The following is a 19,616-nucleotide window of genomic DNA, read 5'->3' as shown; positions in this document are numbered from 1 at the left end:
GAGGGTTTCCTCGTCCCCCAGGCTGAGCAGGACTTCCCAAAGGCATCAGAGCAGCTGTACAATCCCATATGCCTCCCATCATACACTGGTACACAGAGCATTGGCATTAAAATCTTGGTTGGCAAACTGCATTAAAAAAATAAATACAGAATATTTCTAGTGCACAGCAGGTGAAAAGCACCGTTTATAGGGAACATTGTAAAAATTTTGTGTTGTGTATTTGCCAATCTTGTTGACTGGAGCATAAAGAGGACTGTTCTTTGAAGGTGCATATGGAAACCAGTATGAAATGTAACAACACTGTGAAAACTCACACACCTCAAACCAGTCAGCCCTGTCCCCCTGCTCCACTTCAAATGTCTTGACCCCCTCAAAGTGAGCACGAATGATGACGAACTCTGTTTCAGTCGGTGTTGCTGTTTCCTGTCTGGAGACTAACAGCATGGACTGGAAACTCCGATTTAACAGAATTGTAATTTTGGCTCCATAATCTACAAGTGACTTATTACAACATCATATTTTACCAGGTACTTTGCTATCAAAAATAGGAGGAAGTATAAGTGACAATGGTGAACTGGTAGAAGGAATGTGGTTTTGAGTAGTTAACTGAAGCTTACTAAGCAATGCAAGCTTTCTGTACTATGCTGTTACAACTTCCAGATAAAAAAACATGTATACATTTTTACACTTATAATGATATATTGTCTACTTACATAAACAGAAAATAAAACTATTCCCCAGTATACTGTAATTGTTTGCCTTATTAATTTTTTATTGAACAGCCGCTATCAGATTTGTGTTTCAATTGTGCTGTGTGGTTAAAATATTGTTTCAGAGGGCTTCAGCAAGACAGAAAACAAGCAGTTTTCTTTACCATATAAGATATTATATTACACACATTAGCCATGTATTCACCTTCCCTTAGAAGCTCATTTCTGCAAAATTCTAACAATAGTAAGTGTTTAGAGGGAAGGTTAAACCTCAAGGAGTGTTTCTGGTCCAGTGATGACACTTAACACGCATTTAGAACAGAATGATAATTTTCCATGACCTGAAATGTAAACATCCAGCAAAATGTAGCAGAAGGAATTCAAAGTCAGGCACCCCAAGGTTGTACACCAGGTTTTACTTACCATAAATATAAAACACACTTATGATCAAGAGAGGGTGAGAATGAAAGGTTCATTCCCGGTATCACAGGGCAGTACCGTACGTAATAACACTCCCACCACACACGCCATCACTGCTCCTGCCCTTCCTTTGTCCTGCCCACCCTTAATACTCATGGCTGACATCAGCGGAGGGCCCTGACATAGGGCGAGTTAGGGCGGCCAGCTGGTAGCAATCACAGCCATGCTGAAGCCAGGGACACATACACCCCCAGGCCAAAGCGGCAACCGGCCCAACCCCAGCTATCCCTTCCCCCGTCCTACTCCACCCCTGCCTTATCCTAAACAGCTGGATTAGTTCCAGATGCTGGCAATGCAGCAGGACCCTTCACCTAAAGGGACCCTTTACTCAAAGCTATTACCATTCAAAGATGAGACATCCCATCAGTAAAAGCACTCTGGGTTCTCATACAACAGCAGCCTTCAGACTTTCCTGGCAGAGGCAAACACCATTTTAAGGAGGAGTGCTGATGGGAAATCATCGACTTCACAACAATACTTACTGCCCTGTTATCTATGTTACTGATCTACTGGCATGGCAGACCTTTTTTTTTTTTTTTGGGGGGGGGGGGGGGGTCCTTGTTAATACAGAGTCTTGACACCCACTGTCATTTACTTTATCATGTGCCTTAAAAAGAAGCGCAGCTATCACTGTTATAACACACAGCATTGCCAAGATGCACGTTGGGATGACTTATACATTTCAGCTGTTTGATCGACGCACCGTTTTAGATACCAGGGGTTAACAACACGTCAAATGCTATTTAAAGGCTGGGGCTACATGTCAGTTGCCTTTACTCTAACCTTGCCAGGTGTGCAACGCCAAAAAAAAGGCTTAATGCAGCGCAGCCTTCAATGCCTCAATGCGCCGCACCTCACGGGAAATTGGATGTGAAAAGGGGAATGCCTCCGCATGCAAATAAAGACCTAGCCCCTAACTCGACGTGCACAGCATCACGGACTGGTACCTACCAAAGTCGAATAATGCATTTTATATCCATGTCCATATCCGACCTTATTATTTCAGTAAAAATCAGCATGTCGTAAGTTAGAAAGGAGTTGCCATTTGCATTTCAAGGGTTGAGTTGGTTATTTTGAATATTATCTGAACGGAAAGTAAAAGAAATCCACTATCATCTTTGAATTTGCCTTTGTCATCACGCCGTCATTATTTATACCAAAATCACGCTACGGTCCCTTACACTGTGTTTTTGAACACACCTCAACCCGTCCGAAGACATGCGAGCCCAGACACGGAGCTTTTTCAGGCGCGTTCCACTGGCTCTTCTCCTCTTGGACGTCATGGGGAAGCTAAAGCTCTTCTTCCATCTGGCGGTGAAAATGTGGAGACACATGGCTCTCCACCGGGCTCTTTCCAATAACCCACCGAGACAGTAATTATTCCTGCCGTTATTCTCTCCCATTGTTAAATACAACTTATGTCTCTCGGTAGAAGGATACCGTTAAGTATTACAGTTTTACCTGGATTAACCCGGGCCAGCGGTAGTTCTCACAGTAATTACTTCACATAGAGTAGTAACTTAGCATTTGATATTTAACGTTGATTAACGTCGCTAACGACTTCGGATTGTTACGAAACATTATGAAACACTAAAATAAAAACCCGACGTTTCTGCTCTGATCGCTTATTCATATAATCTGTTTAAGCAACGCAATCAACCACAATGCTTTTTTTTTAGTAAAACGGTGACATAATCATTAGAAAATAATAGCTGGTGGGTCTGGAAACACCCAAACCACCACGCACTGGTAATACAGTTTATTATTAGCTTGTGTTTGCCTTATTACCTTATTCGTTTTTCCAGAACCAACAAAATGAAATATTTCTCTAAGCACTATATTTATGAATAGAGGTGGAAATCATGGTTCTTCTCTTTCGAATTCGGTAATTTGAAAGATTCACTCAGAAAGAATATTATTTATTTCCCTTGGATTATATTCGTTTGGGGAGTGGCCCCTAAGTTTAACAAAATGGTATTAATACTGACTATGACTTGCGGTCGTTAACGGCATTAAATTATACGTTCAAAAAGAAAGAATCGTTCATAAACAAAACAAGTCTGCGAACATCCAGCATGGATATATGTTACATGTGTCCGAAACGCACTAAACATGCTGAATAATTTGTAACATAGGACAGGGAGGCATTTTTATGCACGACTAACGAGTTGGTAAGCAGGGACGCGCTCGGACCGTTAGCTCTACTACAGGCCAGGCTGGGAAGGAGGGTGCGGGAGGACCAGCAGCGCCATCTGCTGTCCCTCACAGGGATTGGACAGGGCAGGCCGGAGCGGATCGTGAGGTTTGCATAAAAAATATCTGAATCACATGTGTTCCGATATGTTCAAAAATCAGCCTACTATTTAGGCTAAATAGTGCGAAGGAGTAAACTAAACACCACCAATGAGTCATGTGAGAAAAATATTTGTTATTGTTATTCAATTATAATTAAAGTCTCTCAACATTGTACCTTAGCTACTCATGTTTGTTAAAAACGCAACCCTAACATCATATAGTCAGCTAAGTAGTACAAACGCTAAAAAAAAACTTAGAAAAATCGTTTTAAATTGTGAAAATATTGCATCTCTAAAATCTAATTGCAGCTTACGGGAAGTCACTGCCCATTTAGGCTATATACTACACCAGTAGATGGTGTATTTCAGTCACAACTAAGGAACGGCTCTCTCATTTAGTAGTCTGCGTCACTCGTTCACCAACTCGTTCACTCCTTCGAGTCGGAGGTGAGAGACTCTCTCGTTCTTTCCCTTGTTCAGCAACCTACCAGTCTCGTTCAGAACTAAACTAGCGGCTCTCGGACGTTCGCTGTAGGCGCGTACGTTTTGTAGCTTGTTGATAGCTACAAAAAGTGTGTGGTCGAGGTGCAATTTGCTAAGGGACATTTAAATAAATATTAGAGAGGGTATATATACGGCAGTATATATATTGTTGCCATGATCATGAACTGTACCGGGCGTTCCTTTGTCTCTTGTTCTCCCCGTTTACCCTGCCTGCTGCGTCTTGTCCTGCCTGCCCTCCACTCCCATCGTCGTCTCGTCCCTCCGTGTAGGACCGACTACACCGGCTGCCGAAACCCCACTCACGTCTCGACCTCGCTTCTGGATCTTCCCCTTGGTTTTGTTTGCTCCCGGCCTTTTGAATAAACACCTGTTCTTCCGCATTACGGGGTCTGCCTCCTCTCTACTCGCAGTGCTGTAGCATGATGATCCTTTTTAGTATCAAATAATATATAATTTTGATGCCAGTGTATAATCACAATGGCCATTTCTATGTGAAATCAAAAATATCGCCAGAGAGCCAGTGGGGTCAGGCCTGTTGGGGATCGGAACTGGTGAGGTGCTGAGGTGTCGCTCGTTGAACAGCAGCAGTCAGGTCCTAATCTGAGGCAGCCCGTCTGGCCAGGCGCCTAAAACATGGTTGACTGTGTTTCTAGGAGGTGTTTCATCTTGTAGGGTACCCTGGATATTAGCTATTGAAATTAGTCGCAGCGGCTGGCCAAAATACCGCGGTGTAATGTATGGACAGTATGACGGGATAAAAATTTTAATAAGATTAACTTTACTGATCCCAGCAGGAAATCAATACCCAATCAGTCTAAATGGAAGGCAACATTTAATGTGTGTTTTAAGGTATTTCATGCACCTAAGCCTATGTCAGCTGTCAAATGTCAATAATTTGATCAATGATGGGCTGTGTTTGTAGTATAACTGTCACTAATAGCTGAATTTCTTCAAATAATGAATCTGTTATATTATAAATATTAGGATTAGGTTAGCTAGGGTGGCAGCTAGGGTGGTGCAGTGCTTAGCACTGCTGCCTCAGCAATAAGGTCCAGGTTTGTTTTTTTTTTTTTTAAAAAAAACCTAAATCCGCAACCTTAAAATAAGAACAAGTCCCAAAAACACAACCCGCACTTATAATAAAATTATAAGTGACTTCAGAAAGAAAAAACCGATTAGGCTATAATAAGCGGACTTTGCAACAACGGATGATACAACAGTGTTAAAGTATTCACGTAATAAATGGCTGTATACCATTTGCCAAACCTGGATCCTTACCAGTTATATAAAGTTAAGACTCATCATAAAATATAGCTGATTACCTTTCATTGTCTACATTGACATTGGCAAAGCCGCTTACAGGAACTGGACATATGTGCTTTTTTGTATTGTAGTGTTTGCACTCTGTGTTTGACTGTAGAACTCACTAGTTTTTAGATAGACATTATTACATGAATATACCATATCTTAAATATTAGTTTATATTTCCATCACGAAACTGCTGCTATGCAGCGACACGGTATTTTGGTGTACTTATAGATTTGATTCACTCTGAACTGAAATATGATCTGGCGTATTTTGCGTTTGTTGCAGCCATACTTATATCAGTCCAAATCAATGGGATCAGAAGAATGTGAAAAAAACATACATTTCTTAAAATTAACCTGATGTCATGAAAAGCAACGGTAACTGAATAATTTTCGTCAGGTACCGTCGTAAAACATGCCGGAAAGTGTTACGCTCTAAGCTCTTTTGACCAGCAGGTGACTCTAGTGAGTATCGGAAGGCTCGCGAAATGAACGGCTTCTTAAATCACCTCTAATGAGTTTCGGTTCCTAGGAAATGTACCGTTAATCACTACAAAGCGCCATATGGCGTCTTGTAAAATCGCTAAGGTGTGCTATATTTAAAAAAAAAAAAATCTGAAGCCTTGAGGCTTGCGAATTTGCAGTTGCGCGGTGCTTCTGGCGAATTTACGACACCTCTCGCTGGTTTGCGCTCCTCTGCGTCAGCAGGAATGAATGAAGCGTCATCGCTCCGGCTGCGTCCGGCACAATTCTACTCAATACGTGCAGTCTTCTCTCAAACTCATTTATAAATAATTAAATATTAACGGATTGCAATCGCTACTGCAGCTTATTCTTTTCAAAACGTCAAGCTTTGTTTGCAGCATCAGAATGTGGGGCTGGTTTAAGGCTTTGTTGCGTCTTCTGTGCTTTTTGTCGCTGTTCTGCTGCACAGTGAGAGCTGAAGTCTCTCTTGTAAACGACGAGGTGAAGCGTACAGTGGACCTGAGCACACACCTAGCTAAGATCAGCACCGAAGTGCTACTGTCCAACCAGGGAGGCTCCGCAGCGCACAGCTTTGTAGTGGCACTTGAGGCCGATCTGGCCCCTCATCTCGCCTACATCGGAGTGTCTGTGAGTACCCTAAAACCGCTGGGCCCGTCAGGCGGAGCCGGTCCATAAAGCGCGCGGCCGAAAGCTAACTGCAGCTGTTAATTAGCGGATAGCCACATCAACCACTGGGTTTTTAGTAAAAGTAATTTTTTTACTACTATTTGTGCAGGATTAGGCACCTCACGGAAGCGTAGCGGTGCAGCTCTTGCACTTCCGTGGAGGAGGTGTGACACGTAAGCGCTGAGGCCGCGCTGTAACGTCGCTCGGAGGCTCTGGTCCATAGGTTTTCACAAAGCCGTTTGATATCAAGCAAAGACCCAAAATGTGTGCCTGATATAAAATAAGCTCAAAAGGCCTTGTTTCGGCGTGTACTTTTTGTTTTATGTGCATTATCCTGCATGAGATGCAGTAGCGTTTTAAGCACGTGCTTCATTGAGGCTAATAGCAGCGTTGCGGATGGTCTTGTATTTGAAATGCATGTGTCATTTGTGATCTTTAACTCAGGTGAACGATGAAGAAGAAAAGGACAGACCTTTGGAGCTTAAGGAGGTCAGAGTCAAAGGCCAGAGGTAAGAGGTCAAATGTCAGTCACTATTCATGTGTAGTGGTTGGACGTATGATGACAGTGAAGTTACTTCACATTTACTTAGCTCGTGCTTTTGTCATAAGCTTCTTGATTCCTCTGGATATTTTACCTAGATTATTTGGCTTAACACCTTTCACCTGCCCCAATGAGACTATATCGCTTGAAGTCCAGATATGTTCCTGGAAAATGATTAGCCACCTGTTGAGTTTTTGTTGGCTTCTGTGCCCGTGATTTGTGTGCTGTGATCAGAAAGTCATTGGTTTATATCCCATAGTTCTTCAGGTAACGTCACTGTTGGGTCCCTGAGCAAGGCCCTTAACTCCAATTTCTTCAGGGATGGCCTGACCTGCTTTCCGTGTTGTACAACGCATTGGAAAAGACGATATGCTACACAGCTGTAAATAAATATAATTCTCTGTCATGCTATGTTGTTTGAATCTAATTTTGGTCTTATTTATTTTCAGTGGAGTGTTTTTTGAGGTGCAGTTGCCATCTCCACTGGCAGGGGGCAGTAAGCTGCAGCTGCAGGTAGAAACAGTGCTGAGCCATGTGCTTCGGCCATTTCCCTTGCACATCAACCAGGCTGAGCGGCAACTGGTGGTGTTCCAGGCCAACCATTACCTGTACTCCCCCTACCCCACCACCACCCAAACCACACGTGTTCGGCTCGCCTCCAAAAACGTGGAAAGCTACACAAAGCTGGGAAACCCCACCAAGAGTGATGAGAATATTGAGTACGGCCCCTTCTACGATGTTCCTCCTTACAGCCAGGTAACCTTCCAGTGACTTGTAATGTTTAAGAGGCGAGAATATATTACGAGGCATGGGCTGCTCTGCTAGATATGTTGTGTGAAAATAGCTGGTGTATGAAATTAAATGTGTCCTTTAGGAGCATAAAGATGGCTGCAGTAGAGCTGAAGGATCTTTTGGGGGCCTTTTATTTAAAGCAATGGGTTTCAAAAATGGTTACTGTTAATTTTTAAGCAAATGTTTTTCAATATATGAATGCAGTGTACTTATCTTTATTTTTTTGTTTTAATTCTCACCCCAAACGCCCACCACTGTTAAGGATGCCATGAAAATCCACTATGAGAACAACTCCCCTTTCCTTACCATCAGTAGCATCACCCGTACCATCGAGGTGTCTCATTGGGGTAATATTGCAGTGGAAGAGACCATTGACTTGCGGCATACAGGGGCTTTCCTAAAGGGACCTTTCTCACGCTATGACTACCAGCGGCAATCTGACAGTGGCATCTCTTCTGTTAAATCCTTCAAGGTATTTTTGCATTAAAGCGTAATGGTCTTGTGTGGAGTCCATTTGGTGTCTTGATCTGTTTCCGCTGTTCTTTCACTGATTCTGGCTGATTCTGTGTTTTCCCAGACCATCCTCCCTGCTTCTGCTCAGGACGTGTACTACCGGGATGAGATAGGCAACATCTCCACCTCCCACCTGTTGGTTCTGGAAGATTCTGTGGAGGTGGAGGTGCGGCCTCGCTTCCCACTTTTTGGTGGCTGGAAGACCCATTACATCATCGGCTACAACTTGCCCAGCTACGAGTATCTCTACACACTGGGTGAGAAGCTAAAATTTAGTTGGTCTTAAGTCACATTGCTTTTTAGCTGGTCATGCCACACTTCTGTCCATTATATATATATATATATATAATTACACACACACACACACACACACACAGTGGTACCTCAGTTCTCGAACCAACCAGTTCGAAAAAAAATTAGCTAGAACTCAATCTGAATCTCAGAAGTCAAACCGTCTCAGCGGAAACAAAGGATAACACTTCAGTCTCAGCCTCGCATTCGCTGTGATAGCATCGTGCATGTTTACACTAGCTGAATACATATATTTAGACAGTAAAAATACATTTAGACAATGATAGACAGTAACAGTAATTATATAATAATACATTTAAAAACATTTATTAATTAATTTAATATTATTAATAAACCATTAATACTTTTAATTATAATAATATTGTCGTGCCCAGCGGGGACGGAACGGAGACAAAGGTGCAGACGTCAGGGTATCGGGGAATACGGGGTTTAATTACAGGTAAGGCAGGCAAAACGCAGACGGACAATACAATGACCGGACTGGGGAAACAAACTGAAACGCAGACAAAATACAGAGGACTAATGACAACAACCAGAAACAGCTGATCACACGGGGTTAACGAGGGGGCGTGGCACACGGATGGAACGGATGATCGAGGCAGGACACATTGTTTTTTTTAACTTTACACATTGTTTGGATACATTTATTTTCTTACTTTACAAATGACTGTTTTGATAAATGTGCTTAGATGTGTTTAGTACAGTATATGCTTTTCTTGTATTATCTGGTTCGTTTTGTGTTTAAATGCTAAAATATTTACATATGTAGGTGTAATTTTTTTGGGCCGCGAACCAATTTATTGGTTTTCCATTATTTCTTATGGGGAAAATTCTATCACAACTCAGACCTTTTAGGATTCGATCCGGAGTTCTGAACGTATTAAATTTGAGTTCTGAGGTGTGTGTGTGTGTATGTGTGTATTTTTTTATATATATATATATATATATATATATATATATATATATATATATATTGTGTGTGTGTGTGTGTATTCATTTACTTGAGCTATAATTACCCTGCATATGTGAAGCTTCTTTTTTTGTGCTCTGTTGGCCACCACCGCATGACTTGATCCTTGCTGAATCCCAGCTTTCTGCTTGCTGCCAATCGTAGGTGATCAGTACGCTCTGAAGATGCGTCTGGTGGACCACGTTTATGATGACCAGGTTATCGACCACCTCACAGTTAAGATCATCCTTCCTGAGGGGGCGAGGTCAGTACGCGTCCCTCTTTCTCTCCAGGTGTCTGTCCCTCTCTTTGTCTCCCTGTGCTGATACACCCCCCCCCCTTCCCTCAGGAACATTCACTTAGACACCCCTTACCCCATTGACCGCATGCCCGACCAGCTGCATTATACTTACCTGGACACCTTTGGCCGTCCTGTGCTGGTGGCCTCCAAGAAAAACCTGGTTGAGCAGCACATCCAGGACGTGGTGGTAAGTAAAGGGAGGAGGTGAGGGCTTCTGTCTGATGGTTTTGCCAGAATCACTGTACCTAAATATGTCTTGTATCGCTGCAGTGCAGTGGCCACATCATATAAACAGTGTAGCTGGTTATATTTTGAACTTTTTATGCATTTACTCAGTATGTGTAGAGCAGCCTGTAGCCATTTTTATTTATATACATGTTTTTTTATTACAGGACTTTTACTTGTGGCAAAGATGCCTCAGGGTTACTGAACAAAACCGCTTTGATGTTTCATTTGTGAGCAGCTGTGGTTTATTTGGAAACTTGATGACCTCTGTCTGTCCTGCACCTTTAGATTCACTACACCTTCAATAAGATCCTGATGCTGCAGGAGCCTCTTCTGGTAGTTGGGGCTTTCTACATCATGTTCTTCACCGTCATCATTTATGTTCGACTAGACTTCTCCATCACCAAGGTAAAGCTTGTGAGCTGCTGCATCGCCCGTCTGGCTCTGCTGCTGTTGCCTCGCCTAATGAGCCCCTGTCATCTTCGCCCAGGATCCTGCTGCTGAGGTCCGCATGAAGGTGGCCTCCATCACGGAGCAGGTGCTCACGCTAGTCAACAAGCGGCTGGGCCTGTACCGTCACCTGGACGAGGCTGTGAACCGCTACAAACAGTCACGTGACACAGGTGCGCTGAATAGCGCCCGCAAGGCCATGGAAGCAGAGCATCGCTCCTTGACCACTGACGTCGGAGCCTTACAGGGACGCCTCAAGGCTGAGGGCTCTGATCTGGCAGAAAAGGTGGGCTTAGAATTAGGGCTGTTTACCTTTTTTGTGTGTGGATTAGTGGCTTCTATGCCGCATTTACTATAACCTTTTTATGCAGTTAGGGTACTGGTAATCTGGGGGACATTACTAGAAGTACAGGCCATAAATCTCAGCACGACCCCAACATGAACAACCATTCACGCCTGTCGTCATTTGAGGATCTGCTACTTGCATAAAACTGGGAACATGCATGAGGTGCAGTCACACTGTAATTCCGTCCCCTCAGGTGGGTGAGGTGCAGAAGCTGGATGGCCAGGTGAAGGAGCTGGTCTGCCGCTCCTGTCAGGAGGCAGAACGTCTGGTGGCCGGTAAAGTGAAGAAGGAGGCCTACATTGAGAGTGAGAAGACCCTGGCCGGCAAGAGGCTGGAGCTGGTCACCCGCATTGACAGCCTGCTGGACGCCCTGTGAACAGGCAGACATGCATACATCTCTACCCCTCTCGCGCACACTTACCAACCTTGATGGTTAATATCCCATGGGCATACATATGTAGTGATCTCGCACAGGCACTTAGCAGGAAGCCTCTCTGTTCACCTGGATCTTCAAGTGTCAGGAAATATTAAATCAATTTGGAGATTTTTTTTTTTCATCACTTTTAGCATCTTTATCTCAGTTCCTGGGTTTACAATGCAGTTGCATCTTTTATGGCCCCTCCCCAGTAAGGGGGAAGATTAACAGGACAAGTGCCGTGTGGGTGAGCTCACTCTCTCCAGATCCCACCGCTTCATGTTAGCCTGCCATCTTTGCTTTAAGCATTTCAGATCTAAGCCTGGACTGCAGTCCATTCCTTCCCAGTATCTGCAGTTTTTTTTTTTTATACACTTTTAATTTCCCTTTGTTTAAATGACATGATTTCTATAGTGTGGGAGTTGTACATGCATGTGGCTAATAACTGATGTTGATGTTTGGGGGTGTTTATAATGGTTAGAAGGAATTGGATTTAATTTCAACCTACAAGTGAAATGGAAAGTGTGAAATTTGAAATAAAAAAAAAATGAAAGATCAGAGTTGTGAAGTCATTTAAAAACTAAGGGCTTTGACCTCTTGTATGTAGGTTTTTTTTTGTTTGGTTTCCTATTAATATTTAAGCTTTCTACTTCAGTCCAAATATAAGCAGTTTTTAGGTGGACTAATGTTTCTGAATTGCCTGTAGTGTGAATGTAGCCTGCCTCATTCACTGTGCATCCCTTGATTGGCATAAGGCCCACTGTGCCTTGTTTGGAGAAGAGGGAGAAAGGGATAGATTCATGCAGAATGTACACTGAAAATGTTTGAGGCATTTTAAATTGAGGTATGAATTTGATTATAAATCTAAAATGTAAATATTTCTTGGGGTATCTTTTTTTCTAGGATGCCATTTGCCATTCTGTAATGCCGTTCATTTCTATCACTGTTCATTTTAATATGTAAGTATCTCGTTCCCTGTGGTGCTGTGTGATTCTATGCCTTCATTTGAATATCCGTTGGTGTGGTAGTGCTGAAAGGTGCAGATCATCTGTTTGAAGTCAAATGTGAAGACTACTGTGTCCTCTAGTGGCTGGAGGAGGAGGACACAGTGAAATTCCACTGCACTTCTTGACTGAGAAAAAGCAGGGTTTGATTTTTGGGTAGAGATTTTAATTAAAAAGTCACTTTTCCAGGAGCTTTGTGTTCCTGCCAAAAGTATTTCTAGGGCTAGATGGGTCCCTGTTAGCCCTCAAAGAGCAAGAGGCAACTGGTGAAATTTTGTGTTTTGCAAACTTTACTTTGTGTAAATACATAGGTCCCTTCGCTAAAATAGACATAGAGCAGGCCAAGGACATAAAATGTATTAGAATTGTCTTTTTACATATAATTATGTATCTGACTGACTTTTAGTCGTCATCCAGACATCTGTGCCTTGGAATGTGGGGGAACAGTTGTGTCTTGACTTGACTTTCAGAATATAAGGTTCCCTATGTTAAATGTTCAACAAAATAAGCACCAACGAGACATGAAATTTTTTTATTTTCTTATCACCAAGACCCCACCACAGTTGTCCACAGCCAATGCTTGATGATGAAAATTCCATTACTTTCACCCATGAGCAACCAAAAGCACACATGGAAAAGTTAAATATTAGATATCAATTCAGCTTTTAGGAAACGCACCCTTGGTCTGGTGGAAAGTCACTGCTGTATGCATGCACCATCCATGACCATCCAGAGTCAAACATAATATGAACACGTGGAAAAGTGAAGTTTGAATTGGACTTAAGTTTGAGAGTGTGCTACCATGGCCACTTAAAGCAGCAGCTCACAGGTCACCGATGAGGGCACTGATTTAGATTATGGAGGCACCAACTTAAATTATGGGGGTGCAATTTATCAAAGGGTTTAGCAGCGAGGTTGCCGACTTGGGGGGCAAGAGGGGTGCAGACTTAGCTACAGGTGTACCAGCCTGGCAATGAGGGCACCAATGCAGCAATGGCGGTGGTGACTTAGATTATGGAAGTCATCAAATTAGCAATGGGGGGACACTTACCATTAAGTGGATATATTTGTACAACAGCAAAAACAGGGACACTGACGTTCAGTTTATATACCAGATGGATATACGAAAGTATTTTGAAGAATTTAGGGAGAAGCAGGAGAGCGGCAGGGGAGCTGAGGCTGCGGGAGCTGAGGCTGAGGGAGCTGCGGCTGAGGGAGCTGAGGCTGCGGGAGCTGAGGCTGAGGGAGCTGATGCTGCGGGAGCTGAGGCTGAAGCAGCTGCGGCTGAGGGAGCTGAGGCTGAGGGAGCTGATGTGTGATTAAGGCTGGTGGAGGTTTACAGGTAAAGAGATTATTTGTTTTGTTGTTGTCGTTTCTTTTTCTTCCTAACAAATGGTCAAATTAATTTTCTGCATTTACTGGCTGTTGACTAATAAAGAAACAAGATAAGCATATAAGGATGTTGCCTAAATGTAAGGCTGAGTACATAAGCATATAGACAAAAATATATTTTAACAACCTAAAGACTAAGGAAACCAAAGGCAGGGAAACTTCCAGAGAAGCCAGTGAAATAAAGTGAGCCAGATAACAGCATAATTGTCGTACATGTGATAATAAAATTAAAGAAGCCTGTTTAGGTTTGGTGAAAAATTTTCAGCCCTCTCTATGCACTAATTCCGTCCTACAACCCTGGGGGCTAAACCCCCCTTGTCTTTCAACCCTAGTGACATCCCTGACCAGGACTCTAAAGACTTGGACATTCGTCCTCTTGCAAAGATATCAGGAGCACCACACACCCTTTTCCTTCGACCTCATGACCCCCCATGCTCTTCCAATCTGTCTGCTGACTTCATAGGAAGAGTCACCAGAGACATGAATGTCGCTGCCGAGGAAAGTGAATCTCTCTACAAGGTTGACATTCTCCCCGCAGACAGACACACTACTGATGGCCGTGCCTAAGAAGTCATTAAATGTGTGGATCTTGGTCTTTAACCTGGACACCCGCAATCCCAGACACTCAGACTCCTCACTCAGTCTCGCAGGAGCCCCAATCAGAGCCTCCACTGACTCCATCGCTAAGATCACGGCATAGTTGGCAAAGTCAAGATCAGTAAATCTTTCTTCACTAACGGACTCTCCACAGCTGCTGGACCCCACGACCCTGCCCAACACCCAGTCCATATAAGCACTGAACAGAGTAGAAGCACGAACACACCTCTGGGGAACCCCAGAATCAACTGGGAAGAACACAGAGGTTCTCCCTCCACTCTGCACAGCACTCACAGTACCAGTGTACAGGTCGGCCATGACGTCCAGCAACTTCGGGGGGATCCCAAGAAGTCTCAGGATGTCTCACAGGGCAACTGGGTCGAAAACTTTTACGAAAATTGAAAAGACTGCAAAGAACCTCTGCTGATATTTGTTCTTGCGCTCGATGAGAACCAGACTGCTCCGGTTGCTGACAGGCAAGCAAGTGATCACGGATCCTGTTAAGGACCTTACCCGGCACTGAGAGCAGTGTTATCCCCCTGTAGATGCCGCAATCCAGGCGATCACCCGTCCCTTTCCAGATAGGGACTACAAGTCCCGTTTTCCAGTCGGTTGGGTTGACACCTGACTTCCAAATGGAAGCGAAGATTGCCTGCAATGCCAGGAGGACAGCCTTACCACCAGCCTGGAGAAGTTCACCTTGGATACCACAGATCCCTGCGGCCTTCCCTGCCCCCAGCTGCTTCTCCACCCGTGCAATCTCAGTGAGATTGGGTGGTTCACAGCTAATCGGAGGGTCAGCGTCGAGAACCGTGGACCCAGAGATGTCGAACATACTAGCTGGAGGGTCAGCTTTAAACTGCTCAAAGTAGCCGGCCCAGCGGGTCACAACTGCAGTGTCATCCGTAAGGACCGTTCCATCACTCACCCTGACTGCAAGTCTCAGAGGAACAAATTCAAATGTGCATAATGCTTTGATTCCTCTGTAAGCAGGACGTGGGTCACTAGACCACAAATGGTGTGTCACCTGCTCACAGATTTGTCTAACAAAACGCCTCTTTATCTGCCCTCAGAGCCCTCACAGCCATCCTTCTCAGTGATCGAGGACGTGATCGATCTCCTTCGCCGCAAGAATATGATTGTAATGTATATTTTAATATTTGCTGTAATATTCATAGTTATGACTAATGTATGATCAGGTCAGAATTTATACCGGGAGTCGGGGGTTCAGTCAAAAGTTTGCATCACGAAAATTTGTCAGCAGCTACCACTGTTTACATCCAACCACATAGTCCTTGTGTGTGTATACAAGTTATACAGCAAGGGAACACTGGGAGAGCTTTTTTTAAAGCATCTATGTGATCACTAGTGCTGAAGATGCTGATGAGATTACCTTCCATATATTGAAGCCCTGTATTTTCCTCACCACTGCTTACAGGAAACCACTGACTGTAATGGGGAGAGCAGTCCCCCCTCCTTACATCTCACTTTGCTTCCTATTCACTATTTCCTCTGTGTCAGCTCACAGGTGCAGTCAGATCCACAGCTGTGTTCACAGGTTCCTGACAACACAAACAGCACCAGTTCCGGGTGCTCAGGAATTGTCTGACAGGCAGGAAGAATCCCTCCATCACATCTGCTTCCTGTATCATACAGTATGTGCCGCCCGATAACCTTTACCAGCCGACACACACGGTGACATCACTTACCAGAAGCGTCACTGACAGAGCTTCCCAAGAACATATGACTGGAAAAACACCACGGGTTGGAAAAATTGGAAGGACACCAACATCTGCTTTATTGATCAAAAACAAATGTGTTTAGTTATATACTATTATCCAGGGCTGTGCAGAGACTTTTCAAGGGGCAAGAAGGTGCTTGGGTAATTTGATTATTTTAATATGAAGAACAAAAGTTGACCAAAAACTTAGAGTCTGGACAGAATATGGTCAGACTGCATGGTTACAGATTGGTCAATGTTTCAGACACCATGTCTATTCAGCTGGTAAACAGAACATATGACAGAAGCTGAACAGGAAAAAGTCAGTTGTGGACTTGAGATTTGAGGAAGAAACATCAATAGTATCCAATATGATGATGACACCACATTTGTAGCAGAGTAATAAGATCCGAAAACACTTTTAAGGAAAGTTAAAGAAACAATGAAAAGTTAAGAATGAAGAGAGAATAAAGTTAAATAATGAAGACATGTAGAAAAGGTAGATATGGATGTTGGGTTACAAAGATGGACAGAAATAGGATGTAAATGTCAGAGACGTGGTCATGAATTGGAGATTTTTGAGGCTGCAGTGTACCGTTTGATTACAGAAAAATCAGAAAAAATAAAGACAAAATACACCAGATTTCTAAGAGGAATCCACTAATACAAAGTGATACTGTCTTTGGCAACTAATAAGACCCTCAAAAATGAGGAAACAATCGTAACAAAGAATAGCTGTGGAACATGGCAGGAGAATTGTCATGAAAGTCACGGTGATGGTCAGATATTCGCAATGCCAACAAAACACGTTACGCTTTCCACTTGGACTGTACGCTTAGTTTCCGCTAGATGTCACTCTCCCCTCGCAGTGTACGACGTTTCACTGTTTTCGCTGATAGGAATATATTTTTTCGTTGATGAGCAAAGAGAGATTATTAATAAAAGTCAGATGCACGACATTAAATGGAGAGGCAAAACTGCAGGGCACGAGAATGGTAAAACACCAGGTTTCGTGACTTTGTGTTTGACCTTTCCGAAGAATGGATAATCCCAGAATATGACGGACTGTGGTAAAGATATGGAAGCTAATGCTCGTTATCTTTGTTGCCTTGGCGATCATCAGCCGCTAGGTCGGTGAACATACTTTGTTATTAATGGAGAGTTTGTGAATATTGAAAAATGCATCTTTTTTTTGTCAAAAGTGTCACTCACAACTTCCTCTGATGTTCCTTTATGAAAAATAGAAGTCTGTTATTGCTGTGTACGACGCACATATAGGCCTATGCACACATCCCGCATACAGCACGAACATCGCGGTTTTGATAGCCACCTTTCTCACAACAAAATCGGGCTAAGTGTTAATGCTTTCCACCACGTTTGTTTACATTCGAAGAATTCATCAAAACTGCGACAGATCCCTACACCATAACAGTCACATAAATCGTTATTTATGTTGATCTGAATGACATGTCCTGTTTTTAAAAACAATAAACAATGAATTGTTATTTACTAAACTAATATACCTGTTTATACCCAACTTTTCGCAAACTGATGAAAGCGCTAACTATTTTTGTCTAGTTTGATTCGAAAGTACGTATGATTTCATACAAGTTCACACATGCACACACCACCTAATTGCTTCCACTAATTTGCTTCCTAATGCATCGTATGCTTTGACGATTTTCTGTTAATTTCTAGAGATTTGTGATACTTAAACGTATCTGAATTTCCCCCAACGACTAATACAACAAAAATGTATATCTAATAAGTGCACTTAACGCATTTACATTTTTATGAGTACCCAGGATTTGAGTAGAATTGTTAGTGAATGTTTTTAACAAAAGAAACATTAAGTAGTACTATTACATCACAGAACAATTTTGAATACACTGTTCTGGTGCACACATGTAGGCCTACAAATTAACACTCCAAGAAATTGACTTATAAATATACACATATTCACAATTTTTATATAGCCTACATCTATATGTTTTATTAATATTTTTTTTCTAATAAAAAGCAAGAGACAACAAATCAGTATACCTAAAGTGAAAGGAAAACTTGTCAATATATTGGCTTTAAACATCTATACATAATATTGTCCCCCCAATATTATTTACACATAAATGTAGAAACATCTGTAATCTACGGAGCCCCGAAAGGGATATGGTTTAGTATGGTTATCTTGCGAAATCTCGCGATATTTTGCGTTACTATTAATTACTGCACTCTACCCATTCAGTAATAGACTAAAAATTATAAAACTAAATAGCTGTGGCTAACTTACATGCAGTTACTGGTAGTGAATGGACAGTGCAATGTTAATATATATGTATAAAAATATATAATCTGAAAGTTAAATGGTATGCATTGTCCCCCATAGTTTGATGCTTAAAGTACACTTTACTGGGCTTGTCTGTGCCATATAGTTTTATAGGCCTACTTATTAGTCCATTAGTTTTATCCTTTGAACGGACACAATGCAATCATTAATAGTAACGCAAAAGGATTGCGAGATCTCGCAAAGGTTTTGCGAAGTAATGCAAAAATTGCTAAGAAATTCACCTCCCATATCCCCTTAGGGGCTTTGTGATAATCCTTGTGTAGAAATGCGTACCCAAGCAAAATGTGTGTGCTCAAACATTCAGTCTTAATGTTGCTTATATATTATACATGAAAGGGCGTAGAACCTGTAAAAATGTATCTGTCTCTTCGCCTATCTGTCTCTATCAACCTGTGAGATCTTCTCCGCTAAATGATGCATTAGATGCATTTAATGTTTGTTGTGCGGGTTTGAAAAGGCTGCGATAATCTGGGAGTGAGAGATAAGCGCCGTTTATTCCGCGGCTCTTGGGCGCCCATTTTCTGTCCCGACGGGCCCAATTCTCCCGACACCTCCAGCCGCACACTGATAACGATTAGCCTATATATTATCTCCACAAAGAACAAAGATCAGCTAGCAAGGATGAAAAATTACCCCTGGACGGTAATAATCAAACGAAAGAGGATCCTGAGATCCGGAGTGTATTTTATGAGTATCCCACCCCGTCCCGTAATAAGCATTGTAAATGCACTTGCGCTTTTTAAAAACTAACCACGAAGGTTACTGCTGTTGAAACATGACTATAGGAGTGGATCCCATGTACTTTTTGAGGTAGAACTATATTAGCCTACTACTACTACCACCACCACTATTAATAAATGTTAGGTCAGCTAAACCTACTTATTTTTTCTTCATGTCCTTTGTTCTTCATTATTAGTCTAAATTATTACTATTACTTTATTATTATTACAAATACTTCAATGTTATTGTTGTTGGAATTATTATTTAATAGAAGTCGTAATAGTAGCCTATTAAAGGAGAACCGTAATCGATAATACTAACAACATAGTGATGTCACAGTAGGTGAAAGGATGATTAATTTGTTGCACAAAATATCTATTTTTTATTCCCTCTTATGCACAACATGCAGTTCCCAGTCTTACGAAAAAAGACAGAATCTTTATTTGACCGAGGTGGGTGTAGACAGGGACATTCATTAAAAAGGTTTTGTAATAAAGGCTTGGTCGAAGTGGATGCTAGACGCTGATAAGGAGTTATCGCGCACACAT

General features: G+C 42.4%; 1 protein-coding gene across 1 annotated transcript; it reads left to right on the top strand.

Moving 5' to 3' along the window:
- Positions 1-5,766: 5,766 nt before the first annotated feature.
- rpn1 (ribophorin I) lies at positions 5,767-11,849 on the top strand. Its single transcript, XM_023790668.2, has 10 exons — positions 5,767-6,408; positions 6,892-6,956; positions 7,438-7,744; positions 8,043-8,252; positions 8,358-8,550; positions 9,720-9,819; positions 9,904-10,042; positions 10,369-10,488; positions 10,571-10,816; positions 11,070-11,849. Exons 1-10 carry the CDS (start codon positions 6,166-6,168, stop codon positions 11,250-11,252), a joined length of 1,806 nt encoding a protein of 601 aa, XP_023646436.1. The 5' UTR covers positions 5,767-6,165; the 3' UTR covers positions 11,253-11,849.
- The last annotated feature ends 7,767 nt before the right edge of the window (positions 11,850-19,616 follow it).

The sequence above is a fragment of the Paramormyrops kingsleyae genome, chromosome 8, assembly GCF_048594095.1.
Source record: "Paramormyrops kingsleyae isolate MSU_618 chromosome 8, PKINGS_0.4, whole genome shotgun sequence".
Classification (NCBI taxonomy): domain Eukaryota; kingdom Metazoa; phylum Chordata; class Actinopteri; order Osteoglossiformes; family Mormyridae; genus Paramormyrops; species Paramormyrops kingsleyae.
This window is presented reverse-complemented; position numbering and strand designations above follow the sequence as displayed.